The sequence below is a fragment of the Triturus cristatus genome, chromosome 7 (genome assembly GCF_964204655.1).
Source record: "Triturus cristatus chromosome 7, aTriCri1.1, whole genome shotgun sequence".
NCBI lineage: Eukaryota > Metazoa > Chordata > Amphibia > Caudata > Salamandridae > Triturus > Triturus cristatus.
The window spans coordinates 485857690-485879115 of record NC_140590.1 but is presented as its reverse complement, the minus strand read 5'-3'; the positions used below and the strand labels follow the sequence as shown (position 1 = coordinate 485879115).

Genomic DNA, 21426 nt, shown 5'->3' with positions numbered 1-21426 from the left:
ACTTCCCTATCCTGACCCCCCTCCACCCTACCTCCCTCTTCTACATCCTAACTTTCCCCCTCCCTCTCCTTCTCACATACTTAATCCCTCCTGCGTTATTATGTCCACTGAACCTACCCTTATGCACTTTTATACTGTTATTGTCTGTATTGCTCAATTGACTCTTTTAGTCTACCATGTATAATTGCTTCATTTTATATCAATTGCTCTGTTTCTTTCCCTAAATATTTTATGCAAATGTAAAGCGCTCTGATACCCCCGAGTGGAGCTAGCGCTATATAAAACTTTTTAAATAAACAAATAAATAAGCGTGTTCATAACAATAGGCCCACATCTTATCAGTCATGGGCTGCACTAGGTCTCCCTCCCAGGCCGCGTGAGGGCCACCACCCCTCAATGGTCAGAGTGCCTGGGCCTGACGATCTAGTCTGGAGACTAAGTGCGCACCATCAGGTGCAGTAATAATGGTTGTGAGCGGGGGGAACTCAGGAGGTTCCTCTGTCTCAGGTCGCAGTGCGCTGATCAGTGCCATTCGCCCTTCTGTGCACGACAAAACGGTCTAGTGCGGTTACGTCCCGATCACCGGTCAGATCTACCACTGTGCGCAAGTGACCCTCTCTGAATATACCCCCAATGTTTTGTATCTGACAGCAAGTAAGCGCGAGTTGCGTCAGTGTTTCAGTCGTGGGAGCTATCCATGGATTATTCAGAACCGGCAAATGCGGGAAATACAGGCGGTCAGCCCCCAGGTATCTGCGCAATCGTCCCCATGCCCAGTTTGTGGTTTGTAGTGTATCGATCTCAGCCGGTGTTCTCCTAAGCCTGAGAGGGAGGATACTTGAGAGTGGATAGGGACGGGCCTGTGTGTGCTCAGGCTTCAGGAATTGTAGGCGTGCGTCCGGGTGATACCAAAAGTAAGCATACTGCTCCTGCGCCACCAAATAATACAAGTAAAAGTCTGGTACACCAAACCCTCCTCTTTCGAAGGGTGGAATGAGTGTCTGCCAACCCACCCGTGCCTGCCACCCTCCGCTCAGATCAGTCATGTCAGCCTCCCCCTAAGAGTGCGAAAGAAGGACACTGTGAGTGGAATAGGGATATCTAAAAACAAAAACCTGGGTAGCACAACCATCTTAATAATCGCAATGCGACCTGCCATCGATAAAGGCAGTGTGATCCAGCGGTCTATTTGCCCAGAGAGACGACCAATGGCTGGTCTGTAATTAAGCCAGATAACCTCTGAGGCCGTGCGGTGTATAGTTACCCCGTGATATCTGGGAGGATCGTTGCACCAGCGCAGTGGCAAATCCAATGTGAATGGTGTGGTGGCATCCATTTGGGGGAATATTTCAGACTTATTCCAGTTGATGACCAGCCCAGAGAAAACGCCAAACAGCACCACTTCCCTCATAATTGGTGGGAGATTCATAGCCGGCTCTCGAATGAAAAAAAGGATATTGTCCGTATGTAAGGATGCCAGGAGAGGACCCCGATGGAACCCTATTCCACGCTGGAGGTGCCGTTCTTGCAGATGCCGCACCAGCGGGTCCATCACAATAATAAAAAGCAGAGGAGAAAGTGGGCAGCCCTATTGGGGGCCCCGCAACAATGCAAACTTATTGGACAGCACCCCGTTTATGCAAAGCAAGGCAACCGGGTTAGTATATAGAAGGCAAACTAAGGAGCAAAAACTTTGGGGGAAGGCAAGTTTACTAAGCACTTCTTGCAAGAAACCCACTCTAAGGAATCAAGTGCATTTTCTGCATCTAATAATATCGCCGCAGCAGGAAGGGAAAGGTTGATCTGATTGATGACGGCAAACAATTTGAGTACGTTTACCGAAGTCGACCGATCCGGCATGAATCCTGACTGAAAAGGGGATATGATCTGACCTATTATAAGCGATATCCGCATGGCCAGTACTTTAGCTAGGATTTTGTAGTCCTGATTTAAAAGTGACAATGGCCAATAAGAGGCACAGTTGTCAGACGGCTTGCCTGGCTCAAGGAGCAGTGTTACTATCGCCGTGCACATAGAGAGAGGCAGCTCGCCCGATTTTAACACCTCTGCATAAACTTCCAATAATTGTGGGACAAGTTGCACTTTATAAGCTTTGTAAAACGTACCAGTGAGGCCGTCGGTACAGAGGGCTCACAAACCATCCAGGCTATCTATGGCCTCTATAATCTCGTCCGCACCAATAGGCGAGGCGAGAAACTGTTGTCGTGACTTCTCAATCCACACCAGCGCTATTTCATTTAAGTAATCTGTCAGTGCCTCGCCCGTCGGCGGCGAACACGTGGTATGGAGACTAGTGTAATAGGACAAGAAGATCGACTGAATATCAGCACCATCCGTGACGGGAGTGCGGTCTGTAGCCTGGAACTGTTTAATATATGCAACTTGGTGCCTCGGAGTAAATAAACGCGACAAAGTGCGTCCCGGGTGCTCTCCCTCTCCGTACACCCGAGCGCGCGCATATTTTCCCAAATATGTTGTCTCCCAATGTGCCAGTTCCTGAAACTCTCCCAATAATTTAGCACGTTGATGCAGCGGAGAGGGCACCGCACCCGTCAACAACCGAGCGTCCAGATCACATAACTCCCACTCAGTGGCATCAAGATCCTGGCGGATTGTACGGAGCACCGCAGCCTGCTTGGCCATGCAGATGCCCCTGATATACACCTTGAAGGCCTCCCACAGGGTGGCGTAGCGGGGTACCGAGCCAGTGTTAATTTGAAAGTACTCAATAATCGCGTCCTGCACCTCACTCTTGAAAACGTTATCTGGTAACGCTTCAGCTGGGAAGCGCCAATACATGGAGGGACGTACGACAGTTGGTAGAGTGAACGCTAGCAGCACCGGAGAGTGATCCGATAGAGTGTGCGGTAGGTGATCCACTTCCTGCAGGTTGAGGAGTAGATGGGGTAACATGCCATTGGTCAATACAGAACATCTGCCATGCGGTGCCGAGTAAAATGAATATCCCTGAGCCGATGGATTCTGATGTCGCCAGGCATCCGTCAAAAGGTGTGTATGTAACAGTGCCTCAAGTTCCCTCAAGGAGCAAGGCTTAATGTTGTGCCCAGTGCCTGTGGTGTCGGAGCTGGGTTGTAATGTGAGATTGACGTCTCCCCCAAATATAACAGACTCAATTGGAATGCCAGTGTTGTGTGTCGATATGTTAGCGAAAAAGCCCCAAACGTCCACATTAGGAGCGTAAACATTAATAAAAAAGTAGTCGCTGCGCACCTATGTCACCCGCCACAAGTTAGTGGCGGCCTTCTGGATCCTTATTCACAGTCTGGTTCATGAAGGGGAGTGACTTACGAATCCAGACGCAAACTCCACGGGAATAAGTGCTGTTACTGGCAAAGAATCGATTACCGCCCCAGGCATTTTGTGTCTAGTTAGGTAGGCAAGCACCTGCTGTCCCTTACGTGGGTTCGACAGTTCTCGAACACTCCATGTTACACATCGCAGCTCAAGTCCCGCGGCCTCACTACAGTAGCTGCAATAGTATGCCATCTGGTTTGCGATTATGATCGCATTTGGATAGCCAACCGTTGTGATCTTTTATAGTCTGCAAACAAAAAACAAAACAAAACTTACTTAACCTTAACCCCCACCGCCCCGCCCCCCTCCCACAGCAGATATCCACCCAACCAATATCCGGTGAATCCCTGCACATTTCAGCTAACAAAAAGAATAAAGAAACAAAACAGCCCCACACTAAATGGGAATAGTAGAACTCCTGGGGTGGTAGCAACGCCCCGAGCAAGCCACGAAATATGATAACATTAAGACATATTATACATGCAGCTGCTGTCATGAAGTGACATTATGACAAATGTGCCTCCGATAAGAGAGAGAGAGGAGAGTATCATAACACATCGACTTTTAGGTGTTCCTGATTCCATGCCCAAGCTAATGTTCCTCTAGATGCCTGGTGAGCGGCTCGTTAACAGTTACTTATCCGCAAGCCATGCAGCATTACTTTCCAGGGGAGGTCCCTCTGTCCATTTTGTGGCATTTCCAAAGGTCCGCTGCCTCCGCCGGTGTATCAAAGATAGCAGTTTTAGCGTTAACCTGAACCCGAAGGCGTGCCGGATACAACATGGCGTAGTGAACATTCTCATTTCTCAGGGTCCGCTTGATGTCTTGAAACTTGCACTGGGCCTCTTGTACCATTGGCATGAAGTCTGAGTAGAGCGCAAGTGTCATTCCCTGATACTGCCGGTTTTCCACCTCCCGGGCTTTGCACAGAGCAACATCTCTGTTGTGATAGTTAAGTAATTGCACAATGATAAGACGCGGGGTGCGCCGGTAGCCGATCTGGATGCCGGGATCTGTGAACCCGCTCCACCTCAAAAGTGGTAGAAAAGCACTCTCTGCCAAAGAGATCCGACAATAACCGTTCCACATATGCCTCCATGGGGCCTGTATTGGTGGTCTTGGCGACCCCGGCAATCTGCAGGTTATTGTGGCGCGGCTGCGCCTCCAGATCCTCCTCCTTTGCTGCCGTCTTTTTCAGAAGGGGCTCCGTTCGATCTAGGTGCTTGGCCATGGCGGCCTGAAAATCCTCAGTGTCCGAGATGCACTTCTCAGGAGCTTCTATGCGGGTCCAGTTCGTCGAATCAGGCATCTGTGGCCTTAAAGTCGGCCCGCAGCTCCGCCATGATGGCGGCAGCACCCTCCATCTTCGAACCGCCAGCCTCCGGGGGATCAGCTCGCTCAGGAAGGTCACCACCAAACGATCCCAGGGGACTAGAGCATGTCATCAGACATGCCTGGTCTACGGGGAAGGGAGGAGCCCCACGCCTAGTAGCTAGACTCACCGCCGCCTTCCAGTGCTGGGCCAGAGGAGAAATTGCACCTCGCGACCTCGGTCCTGGTAGGCCGCAGCTCCCCGGGCTCGATTCATCCCTGTGGCCACTCTTGGTGGCAGCAGGCTCGCCCGTGACCCCTAACCTCGCGGGGCCTCTGAGGACCGCGTCAGGCCGCTGCCATGATGCAGCCACGTCAGGTGTTTCAGGGCGTTTTCAGCCGCTCTCCTTGCATGCCGGAGAGATTCAGACTACCAAGGTCGCTCTCAGAGGCATGGATCCCCGCACTGGCAGTGAATGGCCCAGCCAGGGCCTGGCTCTTGACACTGACAGCTGTTAGTGGCCTCAGTTGGTTGTTGTCCATATGGGCAGAGTTTTCCTTGGGTTGGGGGTCAGAAGTCTGAACGAAGGGGCAGAATGGACCACATCACCTTGTTGGCGATGGTTGTAAAGCCTGCCTATTGAGATGCATCTGTGAACAAACTAAGGTTAGGAGCCTCACTGATCCAACTAGGTTCAGATGGCCATAGACCTGGCAAGTGCTTCTGCAGAAGAAGGCCATTGTCCATGTTCTATCGCCTGAGCTGGAGAGCCCATCAAGTTATTGGTCGGTCTCCACAAGCTTTTGGCTGGAGGGGAGCTGCAGGGCCACCACAGATTTCTGCCTTCCTCTGCTGAACCAGTTTTTGTTGGCTTTTAGGACGCTTTGAACTTTTTGCCTGCTAACCAATGCTAAGGTGCTTGTGCTTGCTCCTTAAAGCATTATAAAATTGGCCTATACCTCAATGGCACATTTAGTTTATGTGTAAGTGCCTAGTATATGGTACTACATGTACCCAGGGCCAGTAAATAAAATGCTTCTAGTGGGCAGCAGCACTCATTGTGCCCCCAACTAAAGCAGCATTGTAAAACATGTCTCAGGCCTGCCACTGAAACCTGTAGTGCAGTTTTCAACTGCCATTTTGATCTGGTAAAATAAACCTTTTGCCATGTCTAAAACATCCTTTTTATATGTATAAGTCACCAATAAGGTAGGCCCTAAGAGCTTATAGGGAAGAATGCATGGCATTTAAAAATTAGGACATGTGTACTTATCTTTCATATGTCCTGGCAGTAAAAAACTTCTACAGTTGTGTTCCACTGTTGTTAGGCTTATCTCTCCCACAGACTAACACTGGATCACTTGATTACACTTTAAGTGCTAACTTCTGATTAGAAGCAGACAGGGAAATTATGTTTACGTTTAAATTAATTCTAAAATCCTCTTTAATGGTGAAGTGAGATATTTTAAGTTGCAATTTTGAAAATGCCACTTTTAGAAAGCTGCCATTTTCTTGTACCATCCAAATGTGCCTTTATGCCAGTGTCCTGGGTCATGTAACTGGGGATTGCTCTGCTGTTGGGGATTATGTATTGCTTCCAGACAGTGAGACAAAGGAAACATGGGTTTGAGGAGAGAGGATTTCCCTGACAGGATGGCTGGGGAAGAGCTCCTCCCTACCTTTATTACATTTCAAAGGGCCCTTCCTGAAACACACACAAAGGAATCTGACACCAGGCCAGTCCTTGCCTTTGTCACCCTAGACAGTTTGGAACCAGGACCAGGGGAAGAGAAAGAACTGACCAGAATTTTGTTTGGGGTTTATTCAGGGAAATACTACACACAAACGCTAGCACCAGGTATAAAAAGAGGGCCTTCAGAACCACTCATCACAGCACTCCTAGATCTGTTGAAGATTCCGAAGCAGAACTGTCTTGCTGCTAGAAAACCTGTCCTACTCCTTGAAGGACTGCCTTGCTGTCTGAAGGAAGACTGGACTTTCTTGCCTTGATCCCAGAATGACTCCAAAGGTGGGTTGGCTGACCTCCTGTGTGAGTTACAGGGACCAGAGACCTCCATCCGAATACCCAGCTGACTAGCACCAACTGAACCTTCCTGAGGCCTGCTGCTGGCCTCCGTTAGAGTGAGTCCTAATCCCTAAGAGGTGCAAATCCTAAAGTTTTGGGCTTCTTTTGACTGCAAAGTGACCTCTTCATGCAACCTACGACGATCACCAACATGAAGTTCCAGTGGACCTGCTCTTCATGCTGAAAGCCTCCTCCAACCCAAACTAATCACTTCACCCCGGACGTAAGAAGGAAATTCTTCAGCGGAGCTAACCTGGTCCCTCTATCCTTCATGCTCCATTATGGTTTGGCTGAACTTGTGACTTTCCCTCAGTTCAGTGCAACCAAGTAACCAAAAGTTGCGCTTTCTGGTTCTTTGAGCTATTTTTACCTAAAACTTTAAAAATTAATATCTCTGGTTCTACTAAATGGATTTTTGTCATTCTGGTACCATGGAATCAATTAATTTATTAAAATGTCTATAAATGTATTAGAGATAGTTCTTGTGCTGTGTTTTCACTTTATTATTGTTTGTGTGCTGCGTGAACACTACACATTACTGTTAAGCCTGACTGCTTTTGTGCTAAGCTAAGAAAGGATTAAGCACAGGTCATATTAGTAACTTTTGTGGTTACCCTGACAACGATTGCAGTTGTTGCCTGAGTAGGACATCCACCCCTCTTAACCAGTAACCCAATTTCTTATACCAGCATTTCTGGAAATCACAGTATTTCGTTGAAAAACAGGCCATTTCTGGCATTCCTTACAGTTGCCAGCTGTGATCTGGCTCCCTCTCCACAGCACAAGTGGAGATTGGCGAGGAGGCATGTCAGATGTTGTAACGGGGTCCAGGTCAACAAACTAAAAGGAGGTTTGAATGTTCAAAGTTTTTTTTTTAAATGCCCTGAAGGGAATGTGAAAACATGGCAGACCCAGCATTTGTCGCTATCCAGTGGCACTAGCCGTATTAGTTGTCTTGTCATTAATAAATAGGGCAGCTCTGGTACAAAATCAAATTAATACATTTTGCAGCACTGGGGAACAATGACCCCTATGTCTCACCTGCTCATGTGGGCAAGACATTGAAGGTGCATGCCAGATGCCTGGCTCTGGCTCAGCTTGAGGTCCTCTTGGACCTTTGAGCCAAAAGAAAGCCAAGCTGTCCGTTCTGTTACCTTATTTACCAAACCCTCTCCCCCAGCCTCCTGCAGCAGTGAAGGTGCTGCCTACTACTGCAGTCGTATTGCTGACTGGCTGATACTGGAGACACTTCAGAGTGCTCCGAGAGGTGCTACGATAATGATTTTTAAACTGCATTTTAGGAGAGCACTCTATAGGATTTTGATGGTCGACCCATCTGAGCTGCTACTCTTGTCCTAGGGGGTAATGAAAATAAAAAAAAATTAAAAGATGGCATGGTGTGGGCATTGTGCGAAAGACAGCCTGCAGCCAAGCTCTGCACTTTACTTGTGTCATGCAAACATTAGTAACTTTGTGGACTACTGTAGCTTTGCTTGTTAATGCATGCTCCTGCCTATAGTGAAAGTGTTCAGCCTCTCTTGAAATCAGTTTCTTTCTTTAGTCAGGAGAAGCTGGTGATAGCAACATTAAAATAGAGTACCTTGCCTTCCCATACCTTAAGTTTAGCATTTTTCTAGAAAGGCTTCATGTTTTAAGTTGACATACTGTGCAGTATGTGGAGTTTCTTAAACTAAGGTACGCGAGATCAATCCCAGCTTTCATGCTTGACTAAATTGTGTGCTTCTAGGCAATTACATTATTTCACTGTGTTGCTTTTTTGTTTTATCATCACATTTAAGAGCATCTTCATATAAATCAGTGCAAGGTGTGCACTGTACAAAAACCTCTCTTGTACATGGTTTAACAGACAATAGTGTTCACCTATAACATGGTTACTCGCAAAATATTCCCAGAGCTTGAAAAGTATGGTATGTGGTGTGACCGAAGGCTGCATTGATACCAGCAGGGTGGGGGCACAGAGGAGGGGGTCTAACATTGGCATGGGGGAAGCGAACCATTTACATGGTATGGATAGTGAGTCAGAGTTATTTTGAGGGTTTCATTCCAAAGACCCTCCAACAAGGTGTGCAATTCACTGAGGTGGGCAGACAAACACGTAACCTCTGCCCCTACACATCGGACAGTAGTAAAGTTTTAGCCATAGCACTAAGAAACTTGCCATTTAATCCTGGCTTTGCCGAAATATGTGGTTGTAAACTATGTATTTAAAGTCTGGGCAGGTTTCACAGCACTGAGGCATTTCTTTGGTGAAAGTTGTCCATTCTAACAAGGAGCCCTGCACTGTGGTATTTACACACTTTCTTCACCAAACTGTTTGGTGATAGTTGAATCATATCCATCCTATGGGTTTGATACCTTAATTGTCATTATGTTATATATGTGGACATACCACTGAAATATTGACCAAGCTCCAGCTAGAATGCCTTAGTCTTGAGGTTCTCTTGGATTCCTCAACCCAAAACGAACCAAGCCTTCATGTGGCTTCTGTCTCTCACCCTCAGTTTAACCACATGCACCAGAAATTAAAGACAAAGCATTAACTTATGATATCCAACAAGAGATAAAAGAAATACCCATATAGTTGCTGAACTGCACAAAGAGAAACCGGAAAACCTGGGATCTTTTTTGGCATCCCCACTTGACCAAAACGTGTGATCCTAGGCAATTGTTTTATTTCATTTATCCTCCTTTTTAAAAATATCACGAGAGCAACTTGAAAAAGATAACTTCGGAATGTGAGATGTGCAAAACCTTCTCGTGTTTGGTTAAATAAACTATAACATTGTTTCATGTAGAACAACCACCTAGCCCACCCAGACGGGGCAAATGGCAACTGACTTGCCTCTTAGGGCCGGATGTATGACCCTTTTTTACAGCTGCAAACGGGAGAACCTCTTGTTTGCGTCCGCAAAAAATGGTAATAGCTTGTACAAATGCTATTTTGCAAGTCCCTGACTCGCAAAATAGCATTTGCGACTCTCGCTATTAGGAAGGGGCATCCCTTCCTAATAGTGAGTCAACATGCTATGTACTACTGTTTTGCGACCGCATTTGCGGCCGCAAAACACTTGCAGTTTACCACCTACTTCAAGTAGGTGGTAAACCACTTGCAAAGGGGAATGGGTCCCCAGGGAACCCCTTTCCCTGTGTGAGTATGTTGGAAAATATTTCAAGAGGCTCGCAATTTGCGACCCCATTGGGAATCGCAAACAGTGTGAAATACACTGTTGTACATCGGAAATTGCGCCTCGCAAATTGCAACTCGCAAAAGAGTCGCAATTTGCGATGCTCAATTTTCATGTTCGTAAATCTGGTCCTTAGTTCACTAATAGCATTGTTGTCGGGGTGAGCATGAATGGTTTTAAGTTCAGGGGCGGGGGGTGATGAGCATGAATGGTTCTAAGTGCATGTTTGAAAACTATCACTTTTAATAAATGCTCTCAACGCAGTGATATCTGATGTACTAAGGTGAAAAGCTTATGCATGTTAATGAAATACACTTTTTTGAATTTTGAAGAGATGTTATCATATTTTTACATGTTTGTTGCTAGATGCTTTTAAAAAAGAGGGAAGGTATTCCTAAAGACCCCTTATTTGCTTCTTTTCCTTTACTTCCGTTAACTGCTCAGTCAAGTGAAGAGCAGCCTAGTACTGCTGTTCACCAAAGGGTCACATATAAAAGTCAGGAGGGCTGCTTGCCCACCTCTTGGTAAGAGCCTGAGAATAAACAACGTGCCCAGTGGACGGAAGACAATATAGGCACCCGGGGATTCGCGTTGGGCATGTCAGGCTGTGCCATATTAGAAAACGCAATGTTCTTAGCGGGGGACCTTCTATTTGCACACTCTGTCGGAGTGGTCACCAAAAGCGACTGTGCTAATGCTTCATGGATTGCTAATTTCCTCCATGACCCTTTTGTGTGGAGCTGACCCCTGCCCGAATCCCCCTGCAATGAATGCCAAGGCATGGGTTGGGGGCTGACAATGAGGCCTCTATCAGCTTTTCAAGACAGGCTTCCCTCCTCATTGTAAAAAAAAAAACAGAGGGTGGGGGCAAGGCACCGGCCTCTGAGAAGACTTGGGTGGCACAATGCGCGGGGGCCACTTGAGGGAAAGGCGAGGGTGGCCCACAGACAGCGACAGGATTCATGGGGTCTTTGTGGGCGGTGGGGGGAGGGCGGCTTTGTGATACAGGCTTCTTTAGAAAGGAGGCACTTTTCAGAAGGCCCAAACAGACACTAGGTCAGGGCGGGACACAATCGGGCCCAGGCAGATGGATATCACAGGCGGCACGCCGCTCAGTCGGAACGAGCCTTCGGTTCAGTCCTGCGCTCGTCCCCTGTAGAAAGAAAGCAGAATTAAAATGTAAACAGCAGGAGAGAATGCTAATGTGTTTCTGTTCTCATTTCTCTCCTCCACTTCCCCACGAACCCCCTCATAGACTGTGACTCGTACTGCAAGGCGTCCAAGGGCAAGCTGAAGATCAACATGAAGAAATACTGCAGGAAGGATTATGGTGAGTGCTGATGGCCCCGCCCCTTGCAGAGCACGCGCAGAGACGCACGCGCAGAGCCACCAGGCTGGGCTATCGGGGCAATTTCAAGACGGCCAAAAGCAGGGCCTTTTAAAAGCGTAGTAGGCAGAGGGGGCAATACCCAAAGGTGGCCGATGGTAACGTGAACGGGAAAGTCAGAAAACGAGCTCTCCCCTCTGTGGGGTCTCTAGCTCAACCTCTCGCCATCTCTCTTCTGCACCTTGCTTTGTTCCTCCACCGATACTTTACCACTACCTACCCGTGCTTCGCCACTGCCTACCTAAACTCTACCATCTCTCTCTTCATATCGTGCTCGCCCCTATTTACCTCTCTCTATAACTTACTCTTAAGTCCTTCTGTCCACCTTGCCCCCACCACCCCCATATAATAAACACAACTCTCTGCTGTCTTGTCCTTTACCTTTCTCTACTTCATCTCTGCTTCTTTCTCTTATTGTATTTCATCTGTCTGTCTCTAACCCTGCAATCACTAAATCTCTGGCCTCCTCTCCATCTCACCTATCTACCCTACTCTCGGACTACCTCTATCTCACCTTCTAATGCTTTCTACTACTGTACTTCTTTCTGTCTCATATTTCTCTCCTTACTTCACCTCTTCTATCTCACCTCTACCCCTTTTTATCCTCTAATACCTAGCTCTACATCTATATGTATATACCCCTTATCTATCTATCAATACTCTTAACCGTACCTCTGTATACCTCTACTCCAATATTCTGCTCTTTTCCTCACTCCTTTCTGACATCTTACAAACTCCCCTCTCGCTACTTACTTCTATATCTCGACCACTCTACCCCCTCTATAGCTTTGCTCTCTGTATTTCACCTCTCTCGCAACACCTCACTGATTTGTCCTCCATCTGCTTAATCTTTTTCTCAACCTCATCTCTCTTTACCTCACCTCTTTCTCGCTCTCAGTATCCCACCTCTCTCTGTTCACCCATTTCACCCCACCACTTGCTAACTTACATCTCTCAAACTAATTTCTCTCTGTTACTCACATCTCTATCACTACCTTATCTCTCTTTACCGTACCTTTCTCACTTGTTCTCTGCCTCTCACTACCTAACATCTCAAACTCTCAAATTACCTCTCCATTAATTCCCTTGATTCATGTCATCGCCTCTTCACCTCCCTTGTTTCTACCAGTTTCCTCCAACTCACTCACTACCTTATTATTTTCTTGATACCTGTTTCTCTGCATCTACCTGTCATTATATACCCCACTCATCACTCTATTTCAACTCACCGTCTCTACCTCAGTTGTCTATCACACTCTCTCTCTAAATCTACCTCCCCTATGTCTCTACCTCACCATTCTCTGTACCTCTCTTTACCTGACCTGTCTTCCCATAACCAACGTTTAATTGTACCATCTTGCGCTACCTCATCACTCTTGTCTACTTTGCATCCCTCTCCATTTTTCGCACTACCTCAAATATCTACCGGTCTGCACCTACCTCTCTCCTTTTTCTATCTTTCTTCTCCCTCTAATTCACCTCTTTGCTCTACCTTGCCCCCTTCCATTTCTCCTCCACATCAGAGGTCACTGTCTAGCCTTAAAAGTGTACACATAAAAAGAGGAGAGGAGGGACAAGGCATAGGAAGAGAACATGCTCAGTGCAGTGCTTTGATTTTCCAAGCTGCAGCAAAAATGCCAATTGTGAAAGAGGATTTATTTGTTATTAGGGATGTATGGCAATGAAACCTACAATTTCAAGTATTATATGCGTATGCCTCATTTAAATATTATCAGCCAATCTACTAAACATCCACCAAACCCCTCTTATGATGTTTTTCCTACAATTGTAGCAACAGGCTTGAAAGAACTGAAATATCTTAAGATTGTCTTATGGCTCACTCGCTTCACTAACTCACTGGAATTCACGGCAAGTATTATGCCCACCACATTCAAAGATCACCAGCTACCATTGATGAGTAGAAGTGGCAGGGAAGGGAGAGGGCAGTGTGTGAGCTGTGGGGGCAGTGAATGCCCACAGGGGCAATTGGCACTGAAATTAATGGCTTTGTACAATCTTAAAATGGTTGAAATTGCTTATATTTCACAAGTTGATTAGCCCGCTCAATTCCTGCATCTAAAATTATTCTCCAATTAATATTTAAAAATAGTTTATGTAACCAAGGCTTTGCCTATAATTTTGTAAACCTGGCTCCCATGGTTCCCGATGATCACAGCTGGGATTTATTTAAACCCCCAGGCTTGCTCTAAGTAACTACTATCCTGCGGTTTGGGATACCCGAGAGGCTGCTCCTTTGTTCTGAAGGGTGAAATGTGTAGGAAGCTTCTACTCAGGATTGGACTGGCCTTTGGGTCCGGTCAGTGAGTGGGCCGGGTTGCTTTATCAGTTTTTGGGCCTGTTTCGTGGCCAGGTGGGCCGGATTTCACAACAAACTTTGCTTATACCAAACACATGCAGACATCCATACCTTGCCTAATACTCATACAGTCTCCAATTAACGTTTAAAACTACCCTGATTTGAAAACGTAAGACCACTTTTTTAGCTATTTTGATGCCCGGGTCTAGTTTTTATCCCAGTCCGACTCTGCTTCTACTGGTCGAATCTCATTGAAGAGACTGCAGTTGCTTAGATGGAGTTAAGGGCAAAGGGTCTCGAGGCAAAAAAACCAGTTGCTGTGACTTGGGCTGGTAAAATGATGAAAAAGCGAAATCTTAGTGCAATATACACTACTTGAATGTAAGGCCAGCGATGTTTACAATACACAGAAGTAGGGTTTGATGGTCGCTGTCCCTTTCAAAGCTCTAAAGGTCATGGGACTCAAAGGCCCTCATTATGAATGACTCATAATAATATCGTTATTTACTTCCTCCTGAATTATTGTTACTATGTGGTTGCAGTAATTCCGTTAAGGGGGAAATTACAGGAGTTATACGTTTTTTGTGAAAATAATATGGGATTTAGATTTAGCACTCCAATTTCTGCATGTTTTTCCAGGGTATTTCTCCCAAAGACTTGGCCTCCTTGCAGCATGGGACATCTCTGGGGGGAACCACCACAGAATTGTGGCATTCCTTAACAATTTAGAATTCCTATGGAGCCAGTGGCAGTTGTTACTGGTCCCATTAGTATTAACGGGCCACTCGTAATGAAGACCAAGGTCTGTATGTCTGGCAGCTCTTGCTCAGTGCGCATTGGTATGGGTGCCACATTCGGTGTTTCTGTGGTTTCTCAACTGAAACTCTACTGGGAAGGCACTGTGAACTGCCAAGGCAGAAAGTTCACTTTAAATGTTCAGTGTCAATGTTGGACACACAGGAGTAGAAGGTCGCAGCACATTATGGCTGGAACATGCCACAAGAACAAATACATTGGCTGGAAGGACTCTGCCTAAAGATGTTGGAGCCCTGATCCTTTCTAGAGTTGTACTCCTGAGACAAAGGACAAGACGTATTAACTTTGCCCAACCAATAATGTTAAGGTACAGTACAAACATAGTTGTACTTGTTTACAAGCTTAATGCTGTATCTCTGAACATCTTACACATGGGTTTTCGGATCTGCTTCAGTAATCACCAGCGGAAGAAAGGTACCTTTAGATCGCTCTGCAAAAAAAAGAAACTATCTTAATCCAGAAGCTCCCACTTGGAGTTGTGCAATGACCATCCAGTTCCCACATAAGGTGTGGTCTATTTTGTATTGCGAACGTTTATGACCCGGCCTGCCCTGTTTATACCTGATCTAAAAGTTGTAAAGGCCCTGAACATCACTCTCCCTCGTTTTCCTTCTGCTTATGTCTAGTGCTCCTGTGCACGTCCTCAGTCTAATTCTGCAATGATCTTAGGACTGCGGAGCAATCTTAAATCTTTCCTTACACAACAAGCGGGTAGATGGGCCCTGTGGAAGTGGCAGCTACTCTTCCCTGTCCGCCCCACCCAGTGGCAAACTTCCTTCACACCTCTGCAGCCGGTCTGTGCGCCAAACATGATAAAAAGCCAAAACATAGCCGGCAGTCAAGAAAACTCTTTTGAATGTGGTGGAACGATACTGAGTGGGAGGAATCTCTTCAATATCAAAAAGGGGTAGCAGGGCTGGGTTCAGGTTAGTACAGGTGAAGAGTCTGTGTAGTAAACAAGAACGACATTTTTGTTATTAGGGAGGACACAATGTGGCCTGTGCCTTTGGAGGGTGAGGACAGGTAGGAACCTTCTTCCATGTTATGTGATTGTTTATATGATTAATGGATTCAATGCGGTCTATTGCAAGTGACAAAATTCCTTTTAGGTGATGAGGAGAAACTCATACTATTGGGGATTTGGAGTGCTCGTCTGCCTGCTAAATATACAAGACATTTGTGTGATCTAGGCCTGATGGTTGGGAGATGTTATACCGCCCATCAATGGACGGCTGTTGATTGGCTGTTGATCACCCTAATAAAGATGTATGGAAGTCTGACATGGATTTGTGTTCCTCTGCTAAAAAAGTGGTGTGGCTGCCAAACAAATATAATAAGGTTTGGGGACTTGGAGTGACTACTGAGGTCTTAATTGATTATTGATTGCAGCAGAAGAGTGCCCTCGTCCTTTTACTGAGGGATGGGTCTATTTCAGTGCTTAATTTGTAAAACATGTGCAAAGGCCCTTGTCAGAAGGCCACTTCAGCTTGCATTACCCATTGCCCATGCCATCACAGCCATTGACAATACCAACAAAACTATGAACCATCACAATCTTACAAGTGTGACAATTTGGACTATTCCAGTCCCTCCAAGTCATAAGAAGGGCTTGGGTGGCAGATATATATATATATATTTTAAATGTATATTCAGTTAATAAACAACTGTTCTTGTGCTCATTTGTAAATTAGACAAGCAGCACCTTCATGTGGCAGACTGCCAATATTGCCGGTGTTGACAATTAGGTGCCAGCGCCGAGCACAGAAAACCTCTGGTTCAAAGTAAGCACTATATCCTTGTCTGCTATTTAGTTTCCATGTTCGAAAAGGTAATTAGGAAGGCTACACTTTATTTAATTCAAAAAGTGCTATGCCTATCTTCTTATAATTTACTTTTGGCTAACGGTGTGTTCAGTCTTACAATAAGCTGTACAATATTTTGGAAACATTCAAAATCTTTTTATATAAGAAAACTCTTTGGCTATGAGGTTCCACTGTAAGTGAAACATAAAATGATGTCTTCCTAAGGGAACTTGTTGATGATTTTCGTTTAGCTGCTTTGACAGGCCACACTTTTGTGCTTTTTCTGCCCATTAATTAGTGTAGTGCTGTCCACATACTGTAGAGTGGCTCCTGTAAGCATAAATGGTCATTTGACTCACACATCGGTAATTTCCGGCCTTCACCATCGAGCTTAGGCACATGGGATTCATAGAGTCTTTAGGTCCCCACCCTGGTCTTTCAGTTCCTGCTGTTTGGAAAAATTCAACCTAAAACTGGGGGACCGGATATCGACAGATGTCGACTGAATGAGCTAGTTCTCACCCATTGACAATTTGGCCCCGTCTCTAACAACGGACATCCTGTTTTATAGGCGACCTGTAATTAAATGATCAGCAGGGTAGATGTTCTAGCTTTGTGGATTCTGCATCTCATTAGGCCTTAGAGGCCTGTCACTTCGCCAGATCTCCTTGAAATGCAAATGATCTCTCAGCTTGGACTCTTGCAAGCACACAACAAGCAATACTGGGGCCTATTTTTTTTCCTTTTACTCTTTCCCCTCCATGCTCCTTCCCCAAACCCCTCCCATAAGACACTCCCAGAAGAGGCAATGCTGTGCTTCAAAGTCACTCAACTTTTTCCACCACTTCTTTTGCAGCTGTAATGTGTGAATTATCTCCAAAAATGGATAATACAAGAGAGGTCTGATCTTTTCATAACTAAGCATGGATACAGGGGTGGCTATATCCCTTTGCATCATCTACTGATCCATTCTCGCAGTTATAGGTGGAAATTAATTCAACACACAAAGAAAAGGAAATGGAAAACAGGGCCCCGTGGGAAGAGGAGAAAAGACCATCATGGAAAGGAACAGATGGAGTTACATCAGGATATGGAAACAAAGGTGAGACGTCCAAGGAAATGGAGTGGAAGGAGAGGTTCTAAACTAAAGTGAAGAAGAATGATCAAAGACAAGGGAAGTAAGAAGAGACATCCAAGGCAAGGAAGAAGAGACACCCACAAGAAGAGCAAGAAGGTAGGCCAGACACCCAAGGAAAGGGAATGAATGAACGGACATCCAAGTAAAGAGGATGAGCACCCACAGCAAAAGAAGGGTTAGGTTGCACCCAAAGGATGAGAATGAAGGCCTATATTGGGAAACAATACTCGAGCTGCTACATCCATAACTGAACACAATACTTTAAACATAGTCTCCAGAACTAAACACAATACTCCAAACTTGAGGTATGTAGTATGAGTACGGCCCGCTTTCTCCTAGTTCCTATTCTCCTCGGATCCCCAGAATGAGCCTTGCTCTCCTTAAGGCTTGTCATTAATTCTTTGGAAATTGTATAAAGTGCAGCATGCGTTGTTACAGTGCCTTTGTCTGTTCAGTGTGCTAGTCGCAGTTGGAACAGAGTGGAAGTGTCAGGGAGTCCATTTGTACCCACGGCGCAGTGGACGATGGTGGCTGTTAGCTGGAATACAGCAATAGAGCGAGAGGCCTACCGCCTTGGGTGAAAGCAATTCCTGTCATATCTGTTAGAAGTCAATGACTTAGTCACTTAAATTACTCTAACGAATCAACCGCAGTTGATATGGGTACACTTCAGTGGGGAGAGATGTGAAGGATCTAAATAGAGTAAATTCTTACGTCTTCACCAACAGGTGAGCAAGGAAAAATCTTCCTTTTTGTTTATTTACCCTCACACACCCTAGTGGTGTCATGCTTCATCATCGGGTCACCCCAACGCCTAAAAGTCGGGGTGGGCTCAACCACAGTGTTGGGAGCTCTTGAAAGAAGTTGTTGACCTGGGGGGCTGAATAAGTTAAAATACCTCAAACAGATCCCCGGTATCCCTTTATTCTTGGGTCTGTTTGGGTAACTAAAAAACAAATACTGGGTCTTATTAGGAATCTTATGGTCCTAAGACCCTAGTGCCAACATGTTTCAGTCCTATAATGGCCTTATGGGTCCTGGACTTTCATCAGGGCTAGGTTTGGCCTCCCTAGGAGACAGGACATAAGGGAATTCCCTATCCTGTACGCGATGCAAGGGCAGAGTAGCTGCTCCTTGTGATGATGATTGATAATTTACCAATCATAAGTTATACTCCATCTGTAAAGAAAAGACAGACAACAAAGAAAGACACAAAGACAAAAACAACATACATTTGTATAGTAATGTCAAAGTGTCTCTGCAAAACTTTGTCCCACATTGCGTGCTCTGGAACTAATTAATGAACCACATGTGCCAAGTTGTGTCTATGACATAGTGGTAATCAATTGCTTCCAAACTTGTGCCACTCACGTGCATATCTTCACATAATACTGTTACGTGACAGACGAGTTGTGGGGTGGCAATGGTACTCAAAGAACTGATCATAATTCGTGTCAGTACATCTATGTATTCACTAGTAACACACTCCATGCTTCACATTCACTCCACATTCGTACCGTGTTTGTGAAAAGAATAACGGTAATCTTAGTCATGTTCATTTATCATTATCCCTCCTGATTTTGTGCGTAAAAAATAAAAATAATAAAAAGAAACATTCCCTTACCCAATTCTTGAATGGTTTCTGTGTCTCAGGGGACCGTAAAGCATCTAGGGGTAGCTCTATAGTCAAACCCTAAAATTGTGACCCCAGAAGGTTAAGGGAAATGTAAGTAGATATAGTGAGTGGTTTTTTCTAAACACCGCGTGTCTAGACCCTCGTATTCCCCATATAGAGGAACAAAGGATGAGAGCGTTGGCGATCGAATTGGAAAATGCCAGTCTGTAACTTACTTCATCAAAAGTCCTGCCCCGCGTGCACACCTACTTGGCTCCGGTCCCCGGCTTTCGCGTTTGTAATGCGGAGGAACCGTGTTTTAGTACCCTTGAGTTGTCATAGGAACTAATTGGTAGGCGGCCCTCGGCGCGCACCCAAGTACGTCATGACGTCTGTTACGTACCAGGAACCATGGGACTTGTAGTTCCTTGTTATTATAGTGAAAACACGTGAAATCTAAGTCTTTTTACACTTCGTTACAATATCCTTTTCCATTGTGAATGGAGATAAAATGCATTACTTAAGTATTATATGCAGGCTGGGTTGTTAAAGATGTTGTTTGGTTACCGGCATTCAGCGTGGTTAGGAATACGTGATTAAGTCTAAAAACGTGTAAGGAAACAAGGGGAGTGTAGTTCCTTGTAACCATCCTAAAAGACTACGGAAAATGTATATCGTCTGGACAACTCTTCCTAACTTACTGTTACGGTGACAAGAGACACTACAACAAAATAACGCGTTATACTAAAGCGCTAAGAGACCACAGTTGAAGCAAAAGATGTATGTCTGCTTCTTCGATCGGTAACACGTATGTGTCATGTGAGATTGTTTGTTTGTTTTAATCACGAGTCCCCAATTTTCATAAAAATTAGTGTCAATACAGGCTCATGATGTGGGTAACCTAAGTGGGGTTCTCAAACAAAAATAGAAGTCAATGACTGCCTGCTCTTTATGGGGTCAACCAGTTTGATAGCCCCGATTTCCCTGTTCTTTGTGTAGACCTTCCAGACCTCATCTCCTGTACTGCACCTTGGTGATTTTTGTGCCCACCAACAGGGCTTTGCATGTCACCACAGTTCCCACCGCTCTCAGAAGGCTCCGGCACTTGTTATGAATTGCACACCCCTCTAATGTATTTGACCATCTCGAAGTAGGCATGCCTAAACTGCCAGCTACTAAGCTAAGTCACTTAAGAATGCATTGAAGAGCTAGGGGTCTTCTGCTGGCGCTCTTCCTGGTTGTAAAACCACCTCATCAAAAGTCAGGGTGAAACTATAGCACAGAGGGGCATGAAGAGAATTAAATAAGTAGTATTGTATTTCTGGCACCATTTAAAAAAAAAATTCACTTCTCAGAAATATTCTCCACAGTAAAGACTAAGGTCCTGATTTAGATGTTGGCAGACGGGTTACTCCGTCATAACGGTGACGGATATCCCGTCTGCCGAAATATAAATCCCATCGGTTATTATGGGATTTAAATTTCAGCGGACACGATATCCATCACCGTTGTGACAGAGTAACCCGTCTGCCAACATCTAAATCAGGCCCTGAGTCTAGGCTAGTTTTTACTTAGAAGATGCTGTCTCGTTTTTTTACTTTATTTATTATTATTCTTAATGATGTATTATTATTTCTGTACATCTTGCCGTTCTGTCTGAATTTTTGTTAACCAAAAAAAGTGATGCTGCTTGCAGATGAATGCAGAGCAAAAGGTTCTTCTGAGGGGCTGCCGAGTGCGGTTACAGTAGTGATGGTATGGGTTACTTGTGCCCATCTCTCCGTAGAAACAGATTTCTATCGATGTACATAGAAGGTCGAGGTTTATACAGCACCTAATACAAGTCTTTGGCACTCATAACTATATGATTTACCAGACCATGGGCACATAGACAGATACGCCGATTAACCAAAACTTTTGAATGAAAAAAAGAAATCAGAACATTCTTTATTAGTTCCTGGCATATTTCTCATTTCTTATCAACTGTTGGGCATTTTGTACATGGTGCTCAGATTTACCTGAATATTTTATGTCTCTGCCTGAATTTACGATTAGAGAGACTGTGTCACAGCTCAGTCACTTAGGGGCTGATTTATAATTTGGCAGACGGCCCATCATTCCTCCATGGGAACTCAGTTAATAACTTGTCCCATAGCGGAGGGACCGCCCGCCAAATTTATAAATGACAGCCAAGGAGGCGGTCATTTAAAATGCATTGGCAGGAGCTGCCGTCAAGGCGGTTCCTACCAATGTTTATCACTGTTTGGTGCAAGGCTGAGCCAGCATGAAGCAGCCCTGCACCAAACATTTTTCTTTGTTTAATTTTCAGAAAGAAAATCCCAAAACTGGATTTTCTTTTTGAAAATAAAAAAAGTAATGCTTTCCTCGCCATGGGAGTCATTTCCCAGGGT

General features: G+C 45.3%; 2 protein-coding genes across 7 annotated transcripts in view; one reads left to right on the top strand and one right to left on the bottom strand.

The window, feature by feature from the left end:
- Positions 1-21426, top strand: part of NTN1 (netrin 1) — a 610189-nt gene that overhangs the window by 542606 nt on the left and 46157 nt on the right. For all 6 annotated transcript variants that reach the window (XM_085616826.1, XM_085616827.1, XM_085616828.1 and 3 more), the window contains one exon: positions 11196-11270. In XM_085616826.1, the coding sequence (XP_085472952.1) occupies positions 11196-11270 (75 nt within the window). The remainder of the gene's footprint in view (positions 1-11195; positions 11271-21426) is intronic.
- LOC146809962 (uncharacterized) overlaps positions 1-21426 on the bottom strand; it is a 483309-nt gene that overhangs the window by 431017 nt on the left and 30866 nt on the right. The gene's annotated exons all lie outside the window — the stretch shown is intronic.